At 43.6% G+C, this 25946-nt stretch overlaps 2 protein-coding genes across 4 annotated transcripts in view; one reads left to right on the top strand and one right to left on the bottom strand.

Annotated features, from left to right (window-relative positions):
• The window catches only part of COL4A6 (collagen type IV alpha 6 chain), a 337270-nt gene extending 324511 nt beyond the window's left edge, over positions 1-12759 (top strand). For both annotated transcript variants that reach the window (XM_044937071.2, XM_044937072.2), the window contains 9 exons: positions 238-363; positions 4615-4731; positions 4999-5160; positions 5352-5450; positions 6846-6992; positions 7714-7830; positions 8715-8906; positions 10193-10479; positions 11166-12759. In XM_044937071.2, coding sequence (XP_044793006.1) covers positions 238-363; positions 4615-4731; positions 4999-5160; positions 5352-5450; positions 6846-6992; positions 7714-7830; positions 8715-8906; positions 10193-10479; positions 11166-11426 — 1508 coding nt within the window. In that variant the 3' untranslated portion in view covers positions 11427-12759. The remainder of the gene's footprint in view (positions 1-237; positions 364-4614; positions 4732-4998; positions 5161-5351; positions 5451-6845; positions 6993-7713; positions 7831-8714; positions 8907-10192; positions 10480-11165) is intronic.
• A 1140-nt stretch (positions 12760-13899) lies between these two features.
• ATG4A (autophagy related 4A cysteine peptidase) overlaps positions 13900-25946 on the bottom strand; it is a 79182-nt gene continuing 67135 nt past the window's right edge. For both annotated transcript variants that reach the window (XM_006075589.4, XM_006075588.4), the window contains 2 exons: positions 25605-25713; positions 13900-14941 (listed from right to left, as the gene is read on the bottom strand). In XM_006075589.4, the coding sequence (XP_006075651.2) occupies positions 14871-14941; positions 25605-25713 (180 nt within the window). In that variant the 3' untranslated portion in view covers positions 13900-14870. The remainder of the gene's footprint in view (positions 14942-25604; positions 25714-25946) is intronic.

Here is a 25946-nt window from a genome sequence, read left to right on the forward strand (position 1 = left end):
GAAGCCCTCTAGATGTCCTTGCCAGCCCCTAGTTGGGGATGCCTTGATGTGTGTGTGTTGGGGGGAGGGGTAGAAAGTTGAATGGAGTTTGTCCTTCTACCTGCATCAGCTCTTCTCCCTATCATTTCAGCCCTGAGCCTCTGGTGTCTGTGAGGCAGACTCCCTGCAAGTGAGCTGGGCACAAGGGGCTCACCCCCACTGAGTTGTGTCCCCGCATCTCTCTGCATCTCCTCCTAGGACCTAGTATAACCGGTGTGCCTGGGCCAGCTGGCTTGCCTGGTCCCAAAGGGGAAAAAGGTTCTCCAGGAATTGGCATCGGAGCCCCAGGAAAGCCAGGTATAAGAGGACCCAAAGGTAGTCAAGGTAAGTAAGCCCAAGTCACACTTGGCTGGGCAGCCAGGGTTGGGGTTCCTTGGGGTCATGTGGCTCCCAGAGATGAGTTGTGCATGTCTTTACATCTCTGGGGATTTCAGAACCCAAATACTGACAAAAAGAGGGTAGGCTGCACCTCAGGCTTTCCCAGGAAGGGGTGTCAGAGAACAGTTCAATGAGTCCTCTCTAGCCTCCAGCTTCCCTCCAGCTCTCCCTTATTAACCACAGGGCCTTTCTTTCTCACTTTGTCAGAGTCTAGTTTTAATGGTCCTGAGGGACTGGGCTTGTCCACTTAGAGAGAGGTTTACCGGAAATCCCTTGGTGTCCAGGGCAGTTGGCAGTCACAGGGCCCTGAGAAGACAGTGTGGCTGCTGGAAGGAGCCCAAGACTAAGAGGATAAGTATCTCCCTAGGACAGGCACACAGCAAGCAGTTGATTAGGATTTACTGGGTTTACTAGAAATCAGATTTCACCTTAATCTCAGCCCCTGACTCATCACATAGTCTGAAGTCCCTTTCTGAGTCTCCCTTCCCCTACTTCTCGGGCTTCCCTGGTGGCTCAAACAGTAAAGAATATGCCTCCAATGAAGGAGACCTGGGATCAATCCCTGGGTCAGGAAGATCCCCTGGAGATGGGCATAGCTACCCACTCCAGTATTCTTGCCTGGAGAATTCCATGAACAGAGGAGCCCGGTGGGCTACAGATCATGGGTCACAGAGAATCAGACACAACCGAGTGACTTTCACTTTCACTTTTTTCACTTCCCCCACCTCTCAAATAATAAGAATGAATTCTGATTCTTTAACTCTCCTTAGAAATATTGTAGAGATGCATATACCTCCCACTCAGTGTAGAACAAGACATTAATTTCATGTATCACCGTAGCTGAGAGCAGGGACTCTGAAGTCAGACTACTGGATTCAAATCCCAGCTCTCCTTCTCACTAGCTACATGACCTTGAACAAGGAAGGTACTCACCCCTCCATCCCAAAGGAACCCATAGGTTTCCTTTTCTATAAAATGTGAATAAGAGAATCTACCCTATATATTTGGTGAAACATCAATGAGGAGTGAGGTAATACATATGGAAGCACCTAGCACAGTGCATGGCAGCTTCCCTGGTGGCTCAGGTGGTAAAGAATCCGCCTGCAATGCAGGAATCCTGGGTTTGATCCCTGGGTTGGGAAGATCCTCTGGAGAAGGAAATGGCAACCCACTTCAGTATTCTTGCCTGGGAAATCCCATGACAGAGGAGCCTGGCAGGCTTCAGTCCATGGGGTCACAAAAGAGTCAGACATGACTGAGTGACTAAGCACCTTACACCTTAGCATGGCACGTAGTAGTTGGTCAAGAAACATTGGCCATTCTACTATCACATGTTACCTGGGGAAATCATGTTTGCAAAATGTTCTGTTCCTCCTAGTTCTGGGGCCTGATGTCCCACCACATCATTTTATGCATTTATGTGCATGTTTGTATAATCTGCGTAGGTTTTCCAGGAACTATATTCATGCATTAATTCATTTCCAGCTGCATTTTATGTTGGGGCATCTGCTGTCTCTGTGTTTACTCTTTCCTTTGTCTGGACCAACCTGTACTTTTCTGAAAGCCAGCAGTTTCTCCAGAAGTGAGGGCTTAGGAAGGGAAGCTTTATGGCTTCTTTGGCAGGAGATAGAGCAAGGTCTGGGTCCTGGGTGGAAACACAGGCATGATGCTTTTCTGTTTTTAAATCTTGACTATGAATTCCTGGTCGTTACATTATTCATTGCCTTTGGCTATCTGAGGTAATAAAATCACAAATACAAATGCAGTAAACAGCACATGTCAAAATGGATGCATTTCAGGTGCCTAATGTTGAAGGGGGAGAAAGGGGAAGTTGAAGAGGAATATGTTTAGTGTGATTCCAACCAATATGTTGTTTAGGGATGCAAATATGCATGGATATTCAAACTGTGATGAAAAGGGAATGATAAACACAAACCTCAGGACTGGTTGCCTCTGGGAGGGAGGGAAGATGGTGAAATCTGTAAAGGGTGTGAAAAGAACAACCTAGAGGGATGGGATGGGGTGGGAGGGAGGTTCAAGAGGGAGGGGACTTATGTATACCTATGGCTGCTTCACGATGATGTATGGCAGATACCAACACAACATTGTAAAGCAATTATACTCCAATTAAAAATAAATAAACTTAAAACAAAAAAAGCCAGGAAAGAAAAAGAAATTCAAAGGTATTGCTAACTTCTTTTCCTTAAATTGGGTGGTTGGAACACAGATGTTCATTCTATCTAGATGATTGTTTACATATGGTTTATAAATATTCTTCTCTTCTTCTCAATATCTAATTAAAAGAATTTGTTTTAAAACATACATATCAAATATCATATCCCCCAACAGGAGCTGAATCTCTAATTTGATTATAGAAATCAATGTATAACGAAGGTTTACCCCTTAGTAAATTTCCTAGGAGCAAACCCTGTCCCTACAATACATTTATCTAAACAACATTAAATTATGCCATTTATTTCCATATTTGCAGTATATACTGAGAGGCCACATTAGTATATTTGGGGGGTTTTTTTTAGGGCTGTGATGATGGAATAAGTTTGGAAAATATGCCATCTTGCATTTCCATCATGTGACCACTGAAAATATCTCATTCTTAAAGAAACACTTGAGCTTTTTTTTTTTAACTATGTGAGGTCAGTAGTACCTTTATATCAGGTTTAATAATATATTAGTGTAATTATAAAATCAAGAAACAGTTCGAAAAGAGGAGTTGGCTGCAAAAATTGCCATGGAAACAAACTTTATAATCTGTGCCTAGCCCACACTTACTCTACTATATGTGGTGTCTTGTTTATTTGTTTTGCATAATTTCAGCCCATATATATGTATAGATATATGAAGATGTATGTTCAGAAAAAAATACAGTATGCCTTTCTTTTCAGATTTTTACCTTTATGAAAATAAAAACTACTTCAAAGACTCATCAAGACATAACTAAAAGTAGTACCATGTGGTTTTGTGACTAGTTTTGCTTTTTGTTTTTACTTTGTTTCTTTTCCAGACTTCTAATAATTTGAGACTTATTGAAATTTATTTTTTCCTCCTTTATGTTTCATCAGTATTCAATTAATCAATGAGCTGCTAATGATGCCCAAATTAACCAATCTGCCATCTTCCCTTACAAGTTTTCATGGATTTTCCATTTCTTAGCAAAATATGAGAAATTCTACATTAATATTTTCAGCTTTTTGGTCAGAACAATCAAATGCAACATTAATATTTTGGTATTTTCTTGTCACAAACAAGAATCTCAACCAGCAAAACAGTTTATCAATCAATTTGAATTAATTCCTCTTCATTTAAATATCTTCTAGAATATACCAAAGTAATAAATACACTCCTTCCATGTTACAAGAATAAAATAGATTTCTGCATTTGTATATGTGGCTTTGATATGTTTTCCCAGCAAGATTATCATCTATGTTTTTGATGTATGCATATTACATACATCTTCTATAATCTGTTGAAATTTTTTTGGTTTTGAACCTAATAGAAATCATCCCACAAACAGAAATTTGAGCAAATATTATGTACGTAGGCCAGTAAGTGGCTATTTTCCTTGGCCAAACGGAGAAGGGATTTAGGCAATTAAGAAAGCATTTAGCTAATATCATGAATCACCTATAACACTGGTTTCCAGCTTGCCTGGAAGACCCAGAAATTAGCCAGATAAGACATCAGGGGTCTCAGCACCCTTCCCACCTCCATTCTGCTGGAGCAGGTGAGGTTCTCTTCTGACTGGTTAGGGGCTACACCCTACCTCCATCTATAACCTTCTCTGGTCAGCAGCAGACAAGACTGGCTAACTGAATGAAACATTATACAATAGGGACAGTAGGTTTAAAAACACCTCAGGGAACTTCAGTTCCAGGTGCTACAGTTATACCTTCTTTTCTTCCTGATTTTGGGGAAATCTGTTTACCATATTTCTATTACCAGAGAGGTTGGAGAGCTAGAACTTTCTGAGGCTCTATTCATCCCAATTCAATGCCAGTGGGGTCTCTCTGAGCTCCTGTCAGCTGTTTGGGGCCACTGGCTGCCAAGGGAGGAGCAAGGGACAAGAGCCCTCTGCTGGCCTAGGCTGCTCTGGCTGCTACCTAATGGCTTCCATTTTCTCTGAGAGAGCCTGGCCCTCTCTTAGGTAGCCCTGCAGCCCCTTTTATTTATTCTTTGCAGGTTTTCCAGGTCTCCAGGGCGCCGCTGGTCTCCCCGGTGCACTGGGCCTCTCCTTGCCTTCAGTCATAGAAGGACAGCCTGGTGACCCTGGGCGACCAGGCCTAGATGGAGAACGAGGTAAAGCCAGGAAGCCTGAAGAAGGCTGGCATTGCCTTGTCTACAGTCCAGCCTCACACCCCTCCCCCTGCAGGGACACAGGGGACCAGAATGGGCTACATTTTGCTAAAAGGGTTTGGGAAGGTCTGGGCACTGGGGCCCCACAGAAGGCGAGGGAACATTATTTGCCTTGGGAATGGACTTTGGCTTCCTATCAATGTCAAGGCCTTCCACAGCGGCCATTTCCTCTGCCCCCTGCCCTCATCCCTCTTCCTATCTTATTCCTAGGCCGCCCAGGCCCCCCTGGGCCCCCAGGCCCCCCTGGGCCTGCCTCAGATCAAGGCGACCCTGGAGACCCTGGCTTCCCTGGAATTCCTGGCCCTCAAGGGCCCAAAGGAGACCAAGGAATTCCAGGTTTCTCTGGCCTCCCTGGAGAGCTAGGATTGAAAGGTATGACTGCATGGCTGGCAACTAGGCCCTTTCCCACTCCACAGTTGGAGATGGCCCCTTCCTGCCACCCTGTGAACAGAGACCGGCTGATGATGCTCTTCTGGCCTTTCTCTCTGCTTAATCTCAAGCCCCCTTCCCCCACCAGCACCACCGTGCCAGGCCCTGACTTGCTTTCCTTTGGGCTTTGCCAGGCATGAGAGGTGAGCCTGGCTTCATGGGGACTCCAGGCAAGGTTGGACCACCTGGAGACCCAGGACTTCCCGGGATGAAGGGGAAGGCGGGGCCAAGAGGTGAGTTGAGAGCATGTACCGGCTGCTCCTGAGTTCGAGGGAGGGCTTGGAGTGAGATTCTTTCAGGAGTCATTTATCACCGTGCCAGAAACGGAGTTTGTCCACCTTGGGGATACCTCTGCCACCATCAGCTCCCAGGACTGAAGGCCACTGCTGCCTTGCCACCATGAATCCTACCACTGACCTCCCCTCTCTGCATCATTTCTGCATTAGTGTGTACTGGGCTGGCACTCAATTACCACTTATCCATTTGCTGAATCCAGAAATGAAGCCTGTCTTTTACACCACTCCCCTCAATCACACACATCCAATCCTATTAGCAACTCCTGGGGGCTGTGTTTCCAGAATGGGCCTTGCATCCGCTCCCCTCTCATCACCTCCACCAATACCTCTCAGATCCAAGCCACCAACATTTCTCATGTGAATCACTGTGGTGACCTGCCGACTGGTCTCCGTGCTTTCATTATGCACCTCCCCCAACAATCGTTTCTCCAGACTGTGGTGGGAGAGGTCTTATAAAAGCAGAAATCATCCATTGGTATCCCATGGCATCCCTCATCACCAGCTTTTACCCTTTGCTGCTCACTGTGCTTTTCTCACACTGGCCTCTTTCTGTTATCCAAAAACATCACACCCTGGCTGGCCACAGGGCTTTTGCACATGCTAGTTCTACTTCCTGGAATACTACCTCCAGCCCCTTCTAATGCTTTAATAATCTCAGCTTAGGTGTCACTGATTGTAAAAGGCCACTTATCACTAAAGCAGGTTCTCTCGGAGAAGGCAATGGCACCCCACTCCAGTACTCTTGCCTGGAAAATCCCGTGGACAGAGGAGCCTCGTAGGCTGCAGTCCATGAGGTCGCTGAGAGTCGGACATGACTAAGCAACTTCACTTTCACTTTTCACTTTCATGCATTGGAGAAGGAAATGGCAACCCACTCCAGTATTCTTGCCTGGAGAATCCCAGGGACGGGGGAGCCTGGTGGTGCCATCTATGGGGTTGCACAAAGTCGGACATGACTGAAGTGACTTAGCAGCAGCAGGTTCTCTACCCTGTAGCCCTCTCTGCTCCATCCCATGGTCACTGCACTCTCCATTTCCTTTGTAGCACTTTTCACAATTTGCAGTAAGATTAATGGTTTTTGTCAGGTTATGCATATTTCATCTTTATCAACAGACCATTGTCTCATAAAGGTCTTACTGCTCTATCCCCTCATCTACCAGGGACTAGAACTCAGTAGGCACTCAAGCAAATTGACTTATTTGGCTTCTATCAGTAAGCCAGCTGGTTGAGTTTGAGGTCCTAGGCTGTGATGCCAACTGAACCTCCAGGGGCCTTCCCTAGCCACCCCCTCTGCCTCTGCCTGACATTTCCGTTTCTTCCACCCTCCCACAGGCTTATCCGGCCCTCGAGGTGCTCCTGGACACACACCCATTGCAGAAGCCATCCAGGCTCCCCCTGGACCCATGGGTCTTCCAGGCATTGATGGAATCCCTGGCCTCATGGGAGACCCCGGGGTCCAAGGACCTGTGGGCCTACAAGGTGAGTAGGGTGCCAGGGAAAGGGAACTTGGTTGGGAGCTGAGATGGCTTTGATTGGGATGCTGAAGCAACTGGCTAGGAACCCCGCAGCTTCAAGGGGGTAGATTCATCAAGCATTTCCTTGGTTTCTTCACAAAGCTCCCAAGCTTCTTGCCAGGAAGGAGGGCCCCCAGGGCCAGCAATTGTACTTGGCTTCAGAGAATGTGGGCAGAGCACAATAGCTAACCCAGACAGCTTGTCCCTCACTAATGTGCTGCTGCAGAAAGGAGGGAGTATGGTGGGCAATAAAGAGAAAGGGAGAAAACCCAGGGTTGGGGGACAGAAAACCCAGCTACTAATTCCAATTTTGCCTCAACTGGAGTAAGCTAACAGTCTCTCTAGGCCTCAGTGTCCTCATTTCTGACTCGGGACCCCAGCATTTGCCCTGCGTCCTTCCCAGAGTTGCTGGGAGGATGAGAGGAAGTGAGGACAGGTGTGTGAAGGGGCTCAGAAGGGCTAAGTTCAAAGTGGGGTCCCAGGGCCGAGCTACCCAGACGTGAACTAAGGACTAGCCTGGGAGGCTCAGCCCTGTCCTCAGCCTGCACTCCCAGGTGATGGCCAAATCTGCCCTCTTCTGGTGAGTCCTGGGCATGACACACAAGTCCCCTTTCTCCAGGGAAGACCTGGAGAAGTCCCTCTTCCTCCACACTGAGTACCCCGCTGTGGGCCTTCTCTCCTTGCAGGATCTAAAGGTTTACCTGGCATCCCCGGCAAAGATGGCGCCAATGGACTCCCTGGCCCACCTGGGGCTCTTGGTGATCCTGGTCTCCCTGGACTACAAGGCCCTCCAGGATTTGAAGGTTTGGCAACGTCAGCACTAGCAGGCAGAGGGCTTCTATAAGGGTTTGAGGCTTGGTAGTGAGTCAAAATCTCAGATCTTGGAATTAGGAAACCTGGCAGTAAAGCTTGACACTACTAGGAGGCTGGAAAACTGGGCTCTCACCCATTCATGCCGACTCCATCCTGAGCTGTGACGGATCAGAGCCCTACATTCCAGAAGGTGAAAAACTGTTCCAAATAGTTCTCTGGGTTCTCTTCCAGCTCTTAAGAGCTATGACTCCCCTGCCCTGCACCAACCCCCTTCTACCAAGGGATTCTGATGTGGACAGAAGGGGGTTTGGTTCAAGGGAGAAGAAAAACTGAGGTAAGATGTAGCTGTTCTGCTACTTACCTCCTTTTATATCAAAAATGGCAAATCCACATTCCTGAGGCTCACAGGACAAGTGCCATGATTGTTAGCTATGCCTGACAGGAAAGGAGGGTGTGATTTTGCCTCGCTAACCCCAGCTCTGCCTTTGCTGCCTTTGATTCAGTGAGTCCTCAGTTATCTCCTATGAAAGCCTGCAACGCCAGCCTGAGAAGTAGCCCTCTCTGCTCCCTCATCCCATCCCAGAGAACCCAAGGTTGGGTGACTGTGGAAGAAAAACTGGGTCGTGTGCTTTTCAAAATGAGGACTCTCTAGCCAGATACATCTGAGTTGGCATTCTAGTTCTACCACTTACTAGCTGTAGGTGGTGAGAGTCAGTTTCATTATCCACAAATTGGAGTGATGAGGTTGTTGTAAGGATTGAGTGAGCTAATGCTTGTACATAATGGCCCCTGCTCAACGCTTTCCACCAAGTGAGTACCTTCTGTTATTATTGGCTGTACCTGCCTCACCCCTTTTCTGCTCTCTCCATCTCAGGAGCTCCAGGGAAGCCGGGCCCCTTCGGGAGGGCTGGAGTGCCTGGACAGAGCCTGAGAGTGGGCTACACCTTGGTGAAGCACAGCCAGTCAGAACAGGTGCCCCTGTGCCCCAGCGGGATGAGCCAGCTCTGGGTGGGTTACAGCCTGCTGTTCGTGGAGGGGCAAGAGAAAGCCCACAACCAGGACCTGGGTAGGTACCAGCTCCCAATCACCCCTGGCCATCTGTCCCCACAAGGACCACTCCTTGTTCCTCCCAACCATTGGTGGGCCCATGTTGGATAGTGGGTTATAAGTACCAGGTCTAGAGTCATTCATGCAGATCTGGGTTCAAGCCCTGGCTCTGCCACTTACTCTGGACATGTTATTCAACCTATTTTACCTTCTGCCTCCTTCTCAATGGAACAAGGCTAATTCTAGTACCTGTCTCATAGGTTGGAGTGAGGATTACAAAAATCACCCATGTAAAATGCTTAGAACAGTGTTTTACATATATTTGTTGTTGTTGAGTTGCTAAGTCGTCTCTTTGTGACCCCATAGACTACAGCACACCAGGCTCTCTGTCCTACACTATCTCCCAGAGTTTGTGCAAATTCATGTCCATTGAGTCAGTGATGCCATCTAACCATCTCATCCTCTGTCGCCCCTTCTCCTTTTGCTTCAGTCTTTCTCAGCATCAGGGTCTTTTCCAATGAGTCAGCTCTTTGCATCAGATGGCCAAAGTATTGGAGCTTCAGCATCAGTCCTTCCAATGAATATTTAGGGTTGATTTCCTTTAGGATTGACTGGTTTGATCTGCTTGCAGACCAAAGGAGTCTCAAGAATCTTCTCCAGCACCACAATTCAAAAGCATTAACCATCCATTAAACATTGATGATTAGTGCTAAGGTGCTTAGTCACTCATTTGTATCTGACTCTTTGCGACCCCATGGATTGTAGCCCATCAGTTTCTTCCATCCATGGGATTTCCAGACAAGAATACTGGAGTGGGTTGCCATTCCCTTCTCCAGGATGTTTCAGACCCAGGTGTTAAACCCAGGTCTCTTGCCTTGAAGGCAGTTTCTTTACCATCTGAGCCACCAGGAAAGCAATTAGTAGTAGTAATAATAATATGATCTGTGAGTAACAATGATTACCCAAGAATTAACTGAATTGTCTTCAGGTGTGCTGACTGTGAAATGTAGACTCACTCTATTAAATGTTGGTTTTACAAAATGGGTTGATTTAGGGAGTCTTCATTCAGTTTCTAAAAAGATTCTTTTCATTATCCAATTTCTCTGGTACATAGAAAGTATGATTTGATCAGCAGACATCAGGGTGTAGTCCAGGACTGGAAGGAGAGGCAACCATGCTCTGGAACAAGCAGTTGGATATGAATCCAAACCACAATCTAGTCCAGTCATAGTGGCTCTGAGGACAATCCCAGCCTGGTCCCTCAGCCAGACCTTACCTGCTCCTGCCTATCTTCTCTCCTTCCAGGGTTTGCTGGCTCCTGCCTGCCCCGCTTCAGCACCATGCCATTCATCTATTGCAACATCAATGAAGTGTGCCACTATGCCCGACGGAATGATAAGTCCTACTGGCTCTCCACCACTGCCCCCATCCCTATGATGCCGGTCGGCCAGACACAGATCCCCCAGTACATCAGCCGCTGCTCTGTGTGTGAGGCGCCCTCGCAAGCCATTGCTGTGCATAGCCAGGACATCACCATCCCACAGTGCCCCCTGGGCTGGCGCAGTCTGTGGATTGGGTACTCCTTCCTCATGGTGAGGCCCCACACTGCCCCTTCCCCCAGGGTAAAGGCCGAGGGTAGGGAGTGCTTGGAGGGAAATCCTGAAATCGAGTGCTGAGGGAGCTGGGTGACATGAAGGCCAGGACATTAGGCCAAATATGAGGCCCATTTGCACTCAACAGGTGACACGCCCCCTCATGGGCGTGGTACAGATTGCAAGTACGAGTTCCAATAAAGGTGACTTCAGAGTAAGAGCTGTTAATAGATCCATGAGGGGATGGGCCCATGGTCTAACCACCTGGTAGACTATTCCATGCTCTCTCCCTTCTCTGGAAAACACCATCATGGGCTTGGAGCAAAGGGTTCTGAGAGCTGCATTCTGAATCCTACTGAATTTTCCTTAATTCAGCCTTTCTCAGATTTCTTTGTCAGTGGAATTCTGCCAGGGGCACTAGCATACTTGGGGGACTTGGAGGGCATCAGCAGTCTGAGAAGCTGGCTAGTATGTAGCCACAGCCCAGGAACTGTGGGCTAGGAGGGCAACTGGGAGCTCGGAGGGGGCACTCCTGGCCCTGAGGCAGTGACAAGGATCCAAAACACAGTGTTTGGTTTATTGACCTGACATGGGGGCTGAACCAAAGGACAGGAGCTCAGGGCTGGAGAAGCAGAGCCTGTTGCCTCCCAGGTGACCAGCTCACGGCCACCCTCTGTCCGTTTCAGCACACAGCCGCCGGTGCAGAGGGCGGGGGCCAGTCCCTGGTCTCTCCTGGATCCTGCCTAGAGGATTTCCGGGCTACTCCTTTCATCGAGTGCAGTGGTGCCCGGGGCACCTGCCACTACTTTGCCAACAAATATAGTTTCTGGCTGACAACAGTGGAAGAGAGGCAGCAGTTTGGGGAGGAGCCTGTATCTGAGACGCTGAAAGCCGGACAGCTCCACACCCGGGTCAGCCGCTGCCAGGTGTGTATGAAAAGCGTGTAGGGTGGCACCTGCCACTCTGCCCCTTGCCCTCCCCTCCTGCACACAACAGTCACCTCACAAACCCGAATGGTCTGAAGAAGGAAGGCCTAAGCCCTTTTGCCCATCTGTCAAGCTGTACCTTGGAGTCTTGTTTGGGCTGGACTACTGGACCTTGGTCACCCCCACCCTCAGGCCCCCTGGGTGAGCCCACCCTGCTGAGGTCTGCTATCCCATTTCAGTCAACCTGGTGCTACAATTCGGTCTGGATGTTTGTGTGATTCTTCATGGCTACCTCAGAAAGACTGCTAGGCCACCACTTTCTTAGAATGCTCGCTTTCCTCACCATCTTGATCAGAAAGCTCTTCATGATAGCTAAGGAGTCATTTCTCTATGTCCAGAGGTCACCGCACATTATTTGGCTTAAACTAGAACCCAGTGTTTCCACACACAAAAAAATTTTCTCTGGTTCAACATTATGGATGGATGGAGCCTGCACAGGGCAAACTCTCACTCTTCACGGAGACAGAATGAGGTGCTGGCCAGTAACCTGGGGTGAGCTTTGACTCCTTCAACAGTAAGCACGACTGTGCTGGAAGGCCAGCTGCCAAGAGGGGCTCATCAACTTCATATGGTCGTAGACAAATCAATTCCTCCTTGTCAGCTCCCTCCCCAGCTACAGGCAGCAGACTTGGCCTGATGTAGAGTAGAGCAGAGGATGTACCAAATGGGGTCAGACCCATAAAGGGAAATGCGAACTGCCGCCCTTTCTCCTGGGCTGGGGGTAGAGAGGAGGATGGGTAAGGAGGTGTGAATTTTGCTTTTGACTCCAGGAACAAAAAGGTAAATCCTTTGTCCCAATTTCTCAGAAGCCCTTGTTTATTCCAAACGCCATCCAGATGTGTGCAATGTGGCAAATCAACACTGCAGTGCTGGTTGCTTTGCATTTTGAGGCTGTGAGAGACTTGCCATTAAAATTTCCATCCAATTGCTCTTTCATAGGTAGCCTGTTAAACCATTTTGATGTTTTTTTTAAGCCTCATAAAAATCTAGCACACTGCTCTCTTTAACAGTTAGCAGACCCAAAGCAAGCCTGGACAGATTATAAACTATATCGTATTCTGTTTAGGGGGATTATTTTAACCATTTCCTTTAATTATCAGTTTCCCAGAACACTTAGCTATGTTGACATGAGGCAATTCCTTCCAGGTGATTCTGTTTCCTTAAATATTATATAAACTGTGCCAACACACACAAAGCATAATCAGTATAATCCGACCTATTGTTACCTTCACTTCTTGAGTAATAAGCATGGTGTCAGCTTTGTACATTGCAAATAAAAGGAATTCAATGTGAACATTTGACTCTTTGACATTCTTTGATGAAAATTTTTCTAAAGCCCATGTCACTGAAATTCCTAAGTCCCCCTCAGAGCCTTGGGGGTTCTTGTTACTGCAAGTTGAGCTTTACAACATAACAGTGAGGCATAGAAAAATACAATGAAAGTCAAGGGCTGAAAATGTCTTCTAACAGGTAACAAATCTGCAAGTTGTTTCAAGATAAGCTTACTACTGTTTTTAGCTCCATCACATGCTTGAGATCAAGAAAGGGCTTTCCATACTTCTGGGTTCTCAGGATCATTTGTAGATTAATCAAAAGGAGAGAAATTTTAAAGTCATTAAAATCAAATCTAAGATATATATGCATGTATTTGTATATGCATAAAATATAGCCTCTGGAAGGATAAACAAGAAATTAATAACATTGGGAGGGTTCAAGGAACAGAACTGACTTGTGGGAGAGAGAGACATTTCACTGAATACCATTTTGCATCTTTCAAATTCTGAATTCACTGGAATATACTACCTACTGGGTAAAATAAGAATATGGAATCTAAGGAAATGAGTATTCAAATATTCTTAACTATACCAAAAAAAAAAAAACCCACCTTAGTTTGGTTTATTTCCTTTATTTGCTAGTTTTCATACTGCAGTTGCTGGCCTTCCTGGGGCCTGCTGGGCACTTTGTTGAGCATGGAGGTGAAATGCATACAAGTTGAAAAAGACAAGGAGTGGAAAATGGGAAAATATCACTGGGATGTGAGGTACATCCACACAGGAGAATGGTTAGCAAAACCAATTTGATGAATATGTGCTTTAAAACTCAGTATGTTGCTAGTCTTGAAATTAAGGGCTTCCCAGGTGGCTCAGTGGTAAAGAATCTTCCTGCCAGTGCAGGAGACGTGGGTTTGATCTCTGCATTGCAAAGATCCCCTGGAGGAGGAAATGACAACCTACTCCAGTATTCTTCCCTGGGAAATCCCACGAACAGAGGATTTCAGTCCTCTGGCAGGCTACAGTCCATGAGGTCGCATAGAGTGGGACACGACTTAGCAACTGCACAATAACAACAGTCCCCAAATAGTATTTGATACACAGATTAAATGTCACCACATGAATAATTATCTTTCCAATTATGACTATAAAGCAAAAGGGAGTCAAATTCAACCACAATTTTTAATTTCCCAAACAAAAATCAATAATTTAAGTCAGTGATTAGCAAACTACAGCCTGGGGCTAAATCCAGCCCTTCCCCTTTTTTGTGTGAATAAAGTTCTGTTGCATTACAGCCAGGCTCTTGTGCATGCACACTGTCTAGGGCTGTTTAGGTGCTTCACCAGCAGAGATGAGTAGCTGTGACAGATGCTACATGGCCTTCAGAGCCTAAAATATTTCTTCTCTGGCCCTTGACAGAAAAAGTTTGCAGACCCCTGAATTAAGTGATAAATGATTTAAGGACAGGGTGACATCTGACAAAAGTATCAGTTAAGACGGGGACAATGACCCATTCAATAGTAAGCTTCTCTCAAATAGGAAGATCAATAAATATGCATTTGATGTAATGTCTTTGACATACTTTTTGAGATCAATTATGATTATTTAATACATATTCAAATACTTTAACAAGAACATTTTGTTCTTGTTACAATTGTTCTGATACAATGATTAACACTTTATTATTAGAGCAAGGGAACAGATTGCTTCTTAGTATTTAGCCCAAAGAAGTCAAACCTGAAAGGGTAAAGAAGCACAAGATAACCATCTCTCATCTGCTGGTGCTGAAAGCAAGGTGGGAGTTGCTGGCTGTCCTCCATACATCCACCTCCTCATTCCAGCAGCTGAAGATTTGCTGTGGCCATGTAAGAAGCTGGGAAGCAAGAGATGGCTCCTAATCTTTCTGCTCCTAGATTCCATGATTGTTTTAGTTCCTTCTGGGGAAAGGGTATATTGTTCATTCTCTCTCTCTTTTTTTTGTTGAGAAATGGTGATTGGCTCAGTCATGATTCCTATCAAGTTTGTATGCTGTTGGCATATTAGGCACTTGCTGACTAAAAAAGTTTTACGTGATGAGTTCATGTTCTTCTGGTGCCAGATGGAAGACAGATCTCCAAGATGAGCTCCCACTATCCTATATGCTCAGAATCTCGAAATCTTCCTCCAGGTCAAATTCCTCTAGTTGTTCAGTAGAGTCAATGAACTCTATCAGAATACAGAAATGAAGGGGAAAAAAGCTTGAAAACCTTTGGTTCAACAGGTCAGTGCGTTACTCAGTAGTTAAGACCATACATTTTTTAATTGCTTTGCTACACAAAAGCTAGTGTAGAGGAGACTTATAGGTGGGACCACTGCCAAGTGTTAGCAATTCTCCATAAAGAATCAAAATAGTTTTAGGGGCCCAAGATGTGAGAGTAGAAAGATCTTGAGCTCACCTCCTCTTACGAGCACAACAAAACCAAAACTATCTGCAGAACAACCATTGATGAAAAAGACTGGAACCTACCAGAAGAGATCTTCTACAAATAAAGCCATAAAGAAGAATTCACAGCAATATGGGTAGGAGGGGCAGACTCACGATATGATCAAATCCCATACCCACAGGCGGGCAATCCACAAAATGGAGAATAATATTGTAGAAGCTCTCCCACAGGAGTAAGGGTTCTGAGCCCCATGTCAGGTTCCCCAGACTGAGGGTCTGGCATTCGGGGGAGGAGCCCCCCAGAGCATTTGGCTTTGAAGGCCAGCAGGGATTTATTGCAAGAACCCCACAGGACTAGGGGAAATACAGACTCTATGCTTCAAGGGCCCACACAAAAATTTCATGTGTACTTGGACCCAGGGCAAAAGGAATAATTTGATAGGAGCCTAGACCAGCAAATTTGGAAAACTCATCAGTGGCCACAGGACTGGAAAACGTCAATTTTCATTCCAATTCCTAAGAAAGGTAATGCCAAAGAATGTTCAAGCTACTGCACAATTGCACTCATCTCACATGCTAGCAAAGTAATGGTCAAAATTCTCCAAGCCAGGCTTCAACAGTATGTGAGCCGTGAACTTCCAGATGTTCAAGCTGGATTTAGAAAAGGCAGAGGAACCAGAGATCAAATTGCCAACATCTGTTGGATCATCAAAAAAATAAGACAGTTCCAGAAAAGCATCTACTTCTGATTTATTGATTATGCCAAAACCTTTGACTATCTGTATCACAACAAACTGTGGAAAATTCTTCAAGAGATGGGAATACCAAACCACCTGACCTGCCTCTTGAGAAATTGTATGCAAGCCAAGCAACAGTTAGAACTGTACATGGCACAACAGACTGGTTCCAAATTGAGAAAGGAGTATGTCAAGGCTGTATATTGTCACCCTGCGTATTTATATGCAGAGTACATCATGTGAAATGCCAGGCTGGATGAAGCACAAGCTGGAATCAAGATGGCAGGGAGAAATATCAATAATCTCAGATATGCAGATGACACCACCCTTATGGCAGAAAGCGAAGAACTAAAGAGCCTCTTGATGAAAGTGAAAGAGGAGAGTGAAAAAGTTGGCTTAAAACTCAACATTCAGAAAACTAAGATCATGGCATCCAGTCCCATCACTTCATGACAAATAGATGGGGAAACAATGGAAACAGTGAGAGACTTTAATTTTGGGGGCTCCAAAATCACTGCAGATGGTGACTGCAGCCATGAAATTAAAAGACGCTTGTTCCTTGGAAGAAAAGCTATGACCAACCTAGACAGCGTATTAAAAAGCAGAAACATCACTTTGCCAACAAAAATCCGTTTAGTCAAAGCTATGGTTTTCCCAGTAGTCATGTATGGATATGAGAGTTGGACTGTGAAGAAAGCTGAGCGCTGAAGAATTGATGCTTTTGAACTGTGGTGTTGGAGAAGACTCTTGAGAGTCCCTTGGACTGCAAGGAGATCCAACCAGTTAATCCTAAAGGAAATTAGTCCAGAATATTCATTGGAAGTGGAGAAGGAAATGGCAACCCACTCCAGTACTCTTGCCTGGAAAATCCCATGGATGGAAGAGCCTGGTAGGCTGCAGTCCATGGAGTCGCTAAGAGTTGGAGACGACTGAGCGACTTCACTTTCACTTTTCACTTTCATGCATTGGAGAAGGAAATGGCAACCCACTCCAGTGTTCTTGCCTGGAGAATCCCAGGGACGGGGGAGCCTGGTGGGCTGTCGTCTATGGGGTTGCACAGAGTTGGACACGACTGAAGCAACTTAGCAGCAGCAGCAGCATTCATTGGAAGGACTGATGTTGAAGCTGAAACTCCAATACTTTGGCCACCTGAGGCGAAGAACTGACTCATTGGAAAAGACCCTGATACTAGGAAAGATTGAAGGCGGGAGGAGAAGGGGACGACAGAGGATGAGATGGTTGGATGGCATCACCGACTCGATGGACATGAGTTTGAGCAAGCCCCAGGAGTTGGTGATGGACAGGAAAGCCTGGCGTCCTGCAGTCCATGGGGTCGCAAAGAGTCAGACATGACTGAGTGACTGAACTGACTGACTGACAGGCCAGACCTACCTGCTGGCCTTAGAGACTCTCCTGGAGAGGTGTGGGTAGGCTGCAGCTCACCAGGGGGACATAGACACTGATGGCAGTCATATTCGGGAATACTCTACCACATGAACATTCCTGGTAGCTGACATGTTGGATCACTAGTGCCAAGACCTGACCCCACCCAACAGCCTGTAGGCACCAGTGCTGGGACACCTCAGGCCAAACAAGTAATTGGGCAGGGCTTCCTTGGCAGCTCAGTGGTAAAGAATCTGCCTGTGATGCAGGAGACCCAGGTTCAATTCCTGGGTTGGGAAGATCCCCTGGAGAAGGGAATGGCTACCCACTCTAGTACTGTTGCCTATAGAATTCCATGGACAGAGGAGCCTGGAGAGCTACAGTCCATGGGACCCCAGAGTTGGACATGACTGAAAGAGTAACACTTCCACTTTTCAGACAAGCTGCCTGAAGAAGTCGAAAGCCCACAGCCTCTAGACATGCCCTCAGACATGGCCATGCCCATCTGAAGGCCAAGTGCCAGCTCCACCCACCAGTGGACAGGCCCTGGCCCCTCCCACTAGGAAGCCTGAACAAGACTCTAGATTCCCCTCATCCCCCAGGGGGCAGACACTAGGAGCAATAAAACTACATCCTGCAACACAGACCAGACCTGACCCTGGGATCACCTCAGCCCTGGCCCTGCCCACAGCAGGTCAATGAAATCTTTGGGACACCCCAGACCTCATACCCAACTGTATCAGGAACTAGCCCCACTTACCAATGATCTGAAACATGCTCTGGGATCCCTGGGCCCAGCAGCCACACTACAGGAACTAGCTCTGCCTGCCAGTAATCCAGCACTAACCTCTGCCATTAGTTGGCACAGCCCCAGAGTCTTCAGAACCCTGACTCCAGCCACCAGTGAGCCAGCACTAGCCCTTGGGCCCCCTTGGATTCTGCAACCAGCCACCTCATGACCAGGCCCCACTAAACAGCAACCAGCAGAATGTGCACAAGGCAGGGCCTGACAACCAACCAGACTTGATGCCAACTAAGCTAGTAGATGGCCCACAGAGTCAGCCCACCACAACAGAAAGAACCAAACAGCCCTCATAGGGGGAACACTTAGAGCACATAGAGAGGAGTGCACTTCTGGGACACATAGGATGCCTCCTTCAGAGGGCCACTTCTCCGAAGTTGAGAAATGTAACTAACCTACCACAGACTTAAAAATACAAATAGCAACTTAGGCAAAATGAGGCAGCAGAGGAGTATATTCCAGACACAGGAACAAGATAAAACTCCAGAAGAACGAAGTGAAGAGGAGTTAAGCAATCTATTCAAGAAAGAGTTCAGAGTAATGATTATAAAGATGATCAAAGAACTTGAGAAGAGAATGGATGCAAAGAGTGAGAAATTAGTTTTTAACAAAGAGAACATATAAAGAACAACCAAACTGAGATGACAAATCCAATAACTGAAATGAAAAATATACTAGAAGATGTATACCTATGGCTTATTCATGTTGAGGTTTGACGGAAAACAAAATTCTGTAAAGCAATTATCCTTAAATAAAAAAAAATTTAAAAAAGAAATGCAAAAATATATATACTAGAAGAAGCCAATAGTAGACTAAATGATACAGAAGAATGGACCAGTGTGCAGGAAGACAGAGCAGTGGAAATCACTACAGCTGAACAGAAAAAAAAAAAAAAAAAGAATGAAAAGAAATGACAGTTTAAGATATCTCTGGGACAGCATCAAATGCACCAATATTTGCATTATAGGGGTCCCAGAAGAAAAGAGAGATAAAAGACCTGAGAAAATATTGGAATAGATAACAGCTAAAAACTTCCCTAACCTGGGAAAGGAAACAAGCATCCAACTCCAGGAAGTGCAGAGAGTCCCATACAAGATGAACACAAAGAGGAACACACCAAAACATGATATAATGAAAATTACAAAAATTAAAGATAAAGAGAGAATACTAAAAGCAGCAAGAGAAAACAAATAACACACAAGGGAACTCCCATAAGGCTATTAGCTGATTTTTCTGCAGAAATTCTGCAGGCCAGAAGGGAGTGACACAATATATTTAAAGTGATAAAAGGGGAAAACCTACAACCAAGAAAAAGATTCTCATTCAGATTTGATGGAAAAATCAAAAGCTTTACAGACAAGGGAAAGCTAAAAGAATTCAGCACCACCAAACCAGCTTTACAATAAATGTTAAAGGACTTCTCTGCACGGAAAAAAAAGATCACAAATAAGAACAATAAAATTACAAAATGAAAAAGCTCACTGGTAAAGGCAAACATACAGTAAAGGTAGAAAATCATTCAGACAAAACTAGTAAGGAGGTTAAAAGAAAAAACTTGTAAAGTCACCTGTATCTACAATAAGCAGATAAAGGATTCAAAAAACAATTAGATGTAAAACATGATATCAAAAACAGTAATCATGAGGGGAGGAGAGTACAAATGCACAGTATTTAAGATGCATTTGAAATTAAGAGATCAGCAACTTAAAATAGTCACATTTATATACAGACTTAAACAAAAACCACAAACCAAAAATCTATAATAGATATACACACACAAAAAGAAGGAATCCAAACATAACACTAAAGGTAATTATCAAATCACAAGAGAACAAAAGAAGAAAAAGGGGGAAAAAGACCTACGAAAACAAATCCAAAACCATTAACAAAATCGCAATAAGAAGACACATATCAATAATTACTTTAAATGCAAACGGACTAAATTTTTCCAACCAAAAGACACACACTGGCTCGATGCATTCAAAAACAAGACCTATATATATGCTGCCTACAACATATTCACTTCAGATCTACAGACATATACAGACTGAAAGTAAGGGGATAGAAAAAGGTATTCCACACAAATGGATATCAGAAGAAAGCAAGAATAGCAATACTCATCAGATAAAATAAACTTTAAAATGAAGACTGTGACAAGAGACAAAGAAGGACACTACAAGGGATGAATCAAGGGATTCAAGGGATGCATCCAAAAAGAAAATATAAAAATTGCAAATATATATGTACCCAACACAGGAGTACATTAACATATAAGGCAAATAATAACAGTTATAAAAGGAGAAATTGATAGTAACACAATAATAGTAGGGAACTTTAACACTCTAGTTACATCAATGGAAGATCATTGAGACAGTAAATCAATAAGGAAACACAGTTATTAAAATAACACATGAGACCAAATGGACTTAATTGGTATTTATATAGCATTCCATCAAAAAACAGCAGAACATTCTTTTCAAGTGCACATGGGACATTCTCCTGGCCACAAAATGAGCCTTGGTAAATCTAAGAAAACTAAAATCATATCAAGCATCTTTTTCAACCAGACTCTATGAGATTAGAAATCAACTACAAGAAAAAACTGCAAAAATCCACAAACAAGTGGAGGTTAAACAATATGATACCAAACAACCAATGGATCACTGAAGAAATCAAAAAGGAAATTTAGAAGTACCTAGGGACAAATGAAAGTGAATATACAATGATCCAAAACTTATGGGTTGCAGCAAAAGCACTTCTAAGAGGGAAGTTTACAGCAATATAAGTTTACCTCAGGAAATAAGAAAAATCTTGAAAAACCTAAACTTACACCTAAAACAACTAGAGAAAGAACAAACAGTACCCAAAGTTATGGAAGGAAATAAATCATTAAGATCAGAGCAGAAATGAAATAGAGACTTAAAAAAACAAATAGAAATGATCAATAAAACCAAAAGCTGGTTCTTTGAAAAGATAAAAAAACTGATAAACCTTTAGCCAGACTCATCAAGAAAAAAAGGGAGAGAACCCAAATCAATAAAATCAGAAGTGAAAAAAGAGAAATTACAACTGACACCACAGAAATACAAAAGATCTTAAGAGACTACTATGAGCAACTACACAGCAATAAAATAAACAGTCTAGAAGAAATGGACAAATTCTTAGAAAGGTACAATCTCCCAAGACTGAACCAGGAAGAAACAGAAACTATGAATAAACCAGTTACCAGTACAGAAATTGAATCAGAAATTTAAAAATTCCCAACAAACAAAAGTCTAAGACTGGATGGCATCACAGGTGAATTCTACAAAACAATTAAAGAAAAGTTAACAGCTATCCTTCTCAAACTATTCTAAAAAATTACAGAGGTAGAAACACTTCTGAACTCATTATATGAGGCCACTACCACCCAGACACCAAACCAAACAAAGATATCACACACAAAAAAGAAAATTACAGGTCAATATCACTGATGAACATAGATGCAAAAATCCTCAACACAATACTGGCCAACTGACTCCAACAATACATTGAAAGGATCACACACCATGACCAAGTGGGATTTATCCCAGGGATGCAAGGATTTTTCAATATCTGCAAATCAATATAATATACCACATGAACAAATTAAAGAATGAAAACCATATGATCATCTCAATAGATGCAGAAAAAGCTTCTGATTAAATTCAATATCCATCTATGATATAAACTCTCCAGAAAGTGGACATAGAAGGAACATACCTCAACATAATAAGGCCATATATGACAAACACACAGCTAAACATCATATTCAATGGCAAGAAGCTGAAAGCATTCCCTTTAAGATCAGGAACAAGATAAGGATGCCCACTCTTGCCACTTTCATTCAATATAGTTTTGGAAATCCAGGCCACAGCAATCAGAGAAGAAAAAGAAATAAAAGTAATCCAAATTGGAAAGAAAGAAGTAAAACTGTCACTGTTTGCAGATGACATGATACTATACATAGAAAATCCTAAAGATGCCATCGGAAAACTACTAGAGATCATCAACAAATTTGGTAAAGCTGCAGGGTACAAGATTAACATACAGAAATCTATTGCATTTCTGTACACTAACAATGAACTATCAGAAAGAGAAATTAAGGAAATAATCCCACTTACTATCACATTAATGGGCTCCAAAATCACTACAGATGGTGACTGCAGCCATGAAATTAAAAGACGCTTACTCCTTGGAAGGAAAGTTATGACCAACCTAGATAGCATATTGAAAAGCAGAGACATTACTTTGCCAACAAAGGTCCTTCTAGTCAAGGCTATGGTTTTTCCTGTGGTCATGTATGGATGTGAGAGTTGGACTGTGAAGAATGCTGAGCACCAAAGAATTGATGCTTTTGAACTGTGGTGTTGGAGAAGACTCTTGACAGTCCCTTGGACTGCAAGGAGATCCAACCAGTCCATTCTGAAGGAGATCAGCCCTGGGATTTCTCTGGAAGGAATGATGCTTAAGCTGAAACTACAGTACTTTGGCCACCTCATGCGAAGAGTTGACTCATTGGAAAAGACTCTGATGCTGGGAGGGATTGGGGGCGGGAGGAGAAGGGGACAACAGAGGATGAGATGGCTGGATGGCATCACTGACTCGATGGACGTGAGTCTGAGTGAACTCCGGGAGTTGGTGATGGACAGGGAGGCCTGGCGTGCTGCGATTCATGGGGTTGCAAAGAGTCGGACATGACTGAGTGACTGATCTGATCTGATCACATTAAAAAGAATAAAATACCTAGGAATAAATCTACATAAGGAGGCAAAACACCTGTACTCCCAAAACTATAAGATGCTGATGAAAGAAACTAAAGATGACACAAACAGATGAAAAGATATACCAAATTCTTGGATTGGAAGAATTAATATTGTTAAAAACACCATACTACCCAACACAATCTACAGATTCAATGTAATCCCTAACAAATTAACAATGGCATTTTTCACAAAACTAGAACAAAAAACTTTCCAATTTGTGTGAAAACAGAAAAGACCTCAAACACACAAAGCAATCTTGAGAAAGAAGAACAGAGCCGAAGGAATCATGCTCCCTGACTTCATACTATACTACAAAGCTACAGTCATCAAAACAGTATGGTACTGGCACAAAAACAGAAGCATAGATCAATGGAACAGGACAGAAAGCCCAGAAATAAACCCATGCACTTAGGGTTAATTAATCTACAACAAGTGTAAGTTGCTCAGTCAAATCCGACTCTTTGCAATCCCATGGACTATACAGTCCATGGAATTCTCCAGGCCAGAATACTGGAGTGGGTAGCTGTTCCCTTCTCCAAGGGAATCCAAGGGATTCTTTACTATCTGAGCCACCAGGGAAACCTAAGAATACTGGAGTGGGTAGCCTATCCCTTTCCAGTGGCTCTTCCCCGCCCAGGAATCAAATCAGGGTTTCCTGCATTACAGGTGGATTCTTTACCAGCTGAGCTATCAGGGAAACCCAATCTACTACAATGGAGGCAAGAATATACCATGGAGAAAAGACAGTTCCCTGAATAAGTGGTTCTGGCAAAATTGGACAGTTACATGACAAAGAATGAAATCAGAATATTCTCTAATACCATATACAAAAAATAAACTCAAAATAAATTAAACACCTCAATGTAGGACTGGATACTATGAAACTCCTAGAGGAAGACATAGGCAGAATACTCTGACATAAATTTCAGCAATATTTTTTTGGATCTATCTCCTAGAGTAATGGAAACAAAAGTAAAAATAAACAAATGGGACCTAATTAAACGTAAAAACATTTGCACAGCAAAGGAAACTGTAAACAAAACAAAAAGATTATCTATGGACTGGGAGAAAATATTTGCAAATGATGTGACTGCAAGGGATTAACTTTCAAATACACAAACAGCTCACATAGCTCAGTATCAAAAAACAAACAGCCCAATCAAAAAATAAGCAGAAGACTTAAATAGATATTTCTCCAAAGAAGCCATACAAATGGCCAACAGGCACATGAAAAGATGCTCAATATCACTAAGCATTAGAGAAATGAAAATTAAAACTACAATGAGGTATCACCTCACACTGCTCAGAATGGCCATCATCAAAAAAATCTACAAATAATAAATGCTGGAGAGGATATGGAGAAAAGGGATCCCTCTTATACTATTGCTGGGAATGTAAATTGATGTGGCCACTATGGAGGACAGTGTGGAGGTTTCTTAAAAAACTAAAAATAGAGTTACCATATGATCCAGCAGTCACACTCCTGGGCATAGATCCAGAAAAGATGAAAAATCTAATTCAAAAAGATATATGCACCCCAATGGTCACAGCAGCACTATTTACAATAGTGAAGACATGGAAGCAACCTAAATGCCCATCTACAGGTGAATGGATAAATAAGATGTGGTGTGTATATATAATCGGAGAAGGCAATGGCATCCCACTCTAGTACTCTTGCCTGGAGAGTCCCATGGACAGAGGAGCCTGGTAGGCTGCAGTCCATGAGGTCACTAAGAGTCGGATACGACTGAGCAACTTCACTTTCACTTTTCACTTTCATGCATTGGAGAAGGAGATGGCAACCCACTCCAGTGTTCTTGCCTGGAAAATCCCAGGGACGGGGGAGCCTGATGGGCTGCGGTCTATGGGGTCGTACAGAGTCAGACACGACTGAAGCGACTTAGCAGCAGCAGTATATATAATATATGTATACACACACATGCATGTATATGTAATGGAATATTACTCAGCCATAAAGAAGAATGAAATAATGCCATTTGCAGAAACATGGATGGACCTAAAGATTATCATACTAAGTAAACTAAGTCAGAAAGAGAAAGGTAAATACCACACGATATCACTTACTTGTGGAATCTAAAAAATGATACAAATGACCTTATTTATATAACAGAAATAGACTCACAGACATAGAAAACAAATTTATGGTTACCAGAAGGGAAAGGGGGGTGCTATAAATTAGAAGTTGGGATTAACAGATATATACTACTATATATAAAAAAATAAATAAGAACCTACTGTATAGCAAAAGGAACTATATTTAATATCTTATAATAACCAATAATAGAAAATAAACTGAAAAACTTATCACCTTACTGTATACTTGAAATTGGCATAACACTGTAAATCAACTATACATCAATTAAAAAAAGAAATGAACTAGACTTATTACACAGTCCTGTTCACTATGATGAAGATGAGGCTCTGTAAGATCTTTGAGGAACCTTTTGAATTACCCATGTCCTCTGATTTGTTTTCTTAAACCAGACCATGAAAAAAAAGAAATTCTACTCATTTTGATTTTCCATGGAGCTTATTTTCTTTTACTATTATTCTTTGAAATTGCTAAGTATCAGTTCATCAGAAGAAATACCATTCTTTGATCAGTCCAACAGTAGAAATTTTCATTCCACAGAAAGCATGACCCACAATTGCTTCTGTCTCATAAAACAACTGCTATCCAAGGGTCTGCTGGCCAGAGAGCTTCTGAACAACAGCTTACCTGCCCCTGTGGTTGTTACTTCTGGCTTGGCTGGAGGAACAAAGGGAGGCCAATGTGATGGATGTTTCTGAACTAATTCAAACATCCTTAAATTTTCCTTTAGAATTTCCTGAGGAGACATAGAATCAGTTGTAAACACTGCAGAGTCACTACATTTCTGTCCAATTGGCAATATATGACTCCAAACCCCAAGAGAGTGATCTGGTTATTGAAAGGTGAAAGCACAGGCTCAACAAATATACCCATCCTGTACCAGACCCATCTGAAGACCCATCCCTCTTCAATTCTAGATACTGTTGGCCAAGGAAGAAAGGCTACTGGTGGGAGGGATCTGATGGAAGG

The sequence above is a fragment of the Bubalus bubalis genome, chromosome X (assembly GCF_019923935.1).
Source record: "Bubalus bubalis isolate 160015118507 breed Murrah chromosome X, NDDB_SH_1, whole genome shotgun sequence".
Classification (NCBI taxonomy): Eukaryota; Metazoa; Chordata; class Mammalia; order Artiodactyla; family Bovidae; genus Bubalus; species Bubalus bubalis.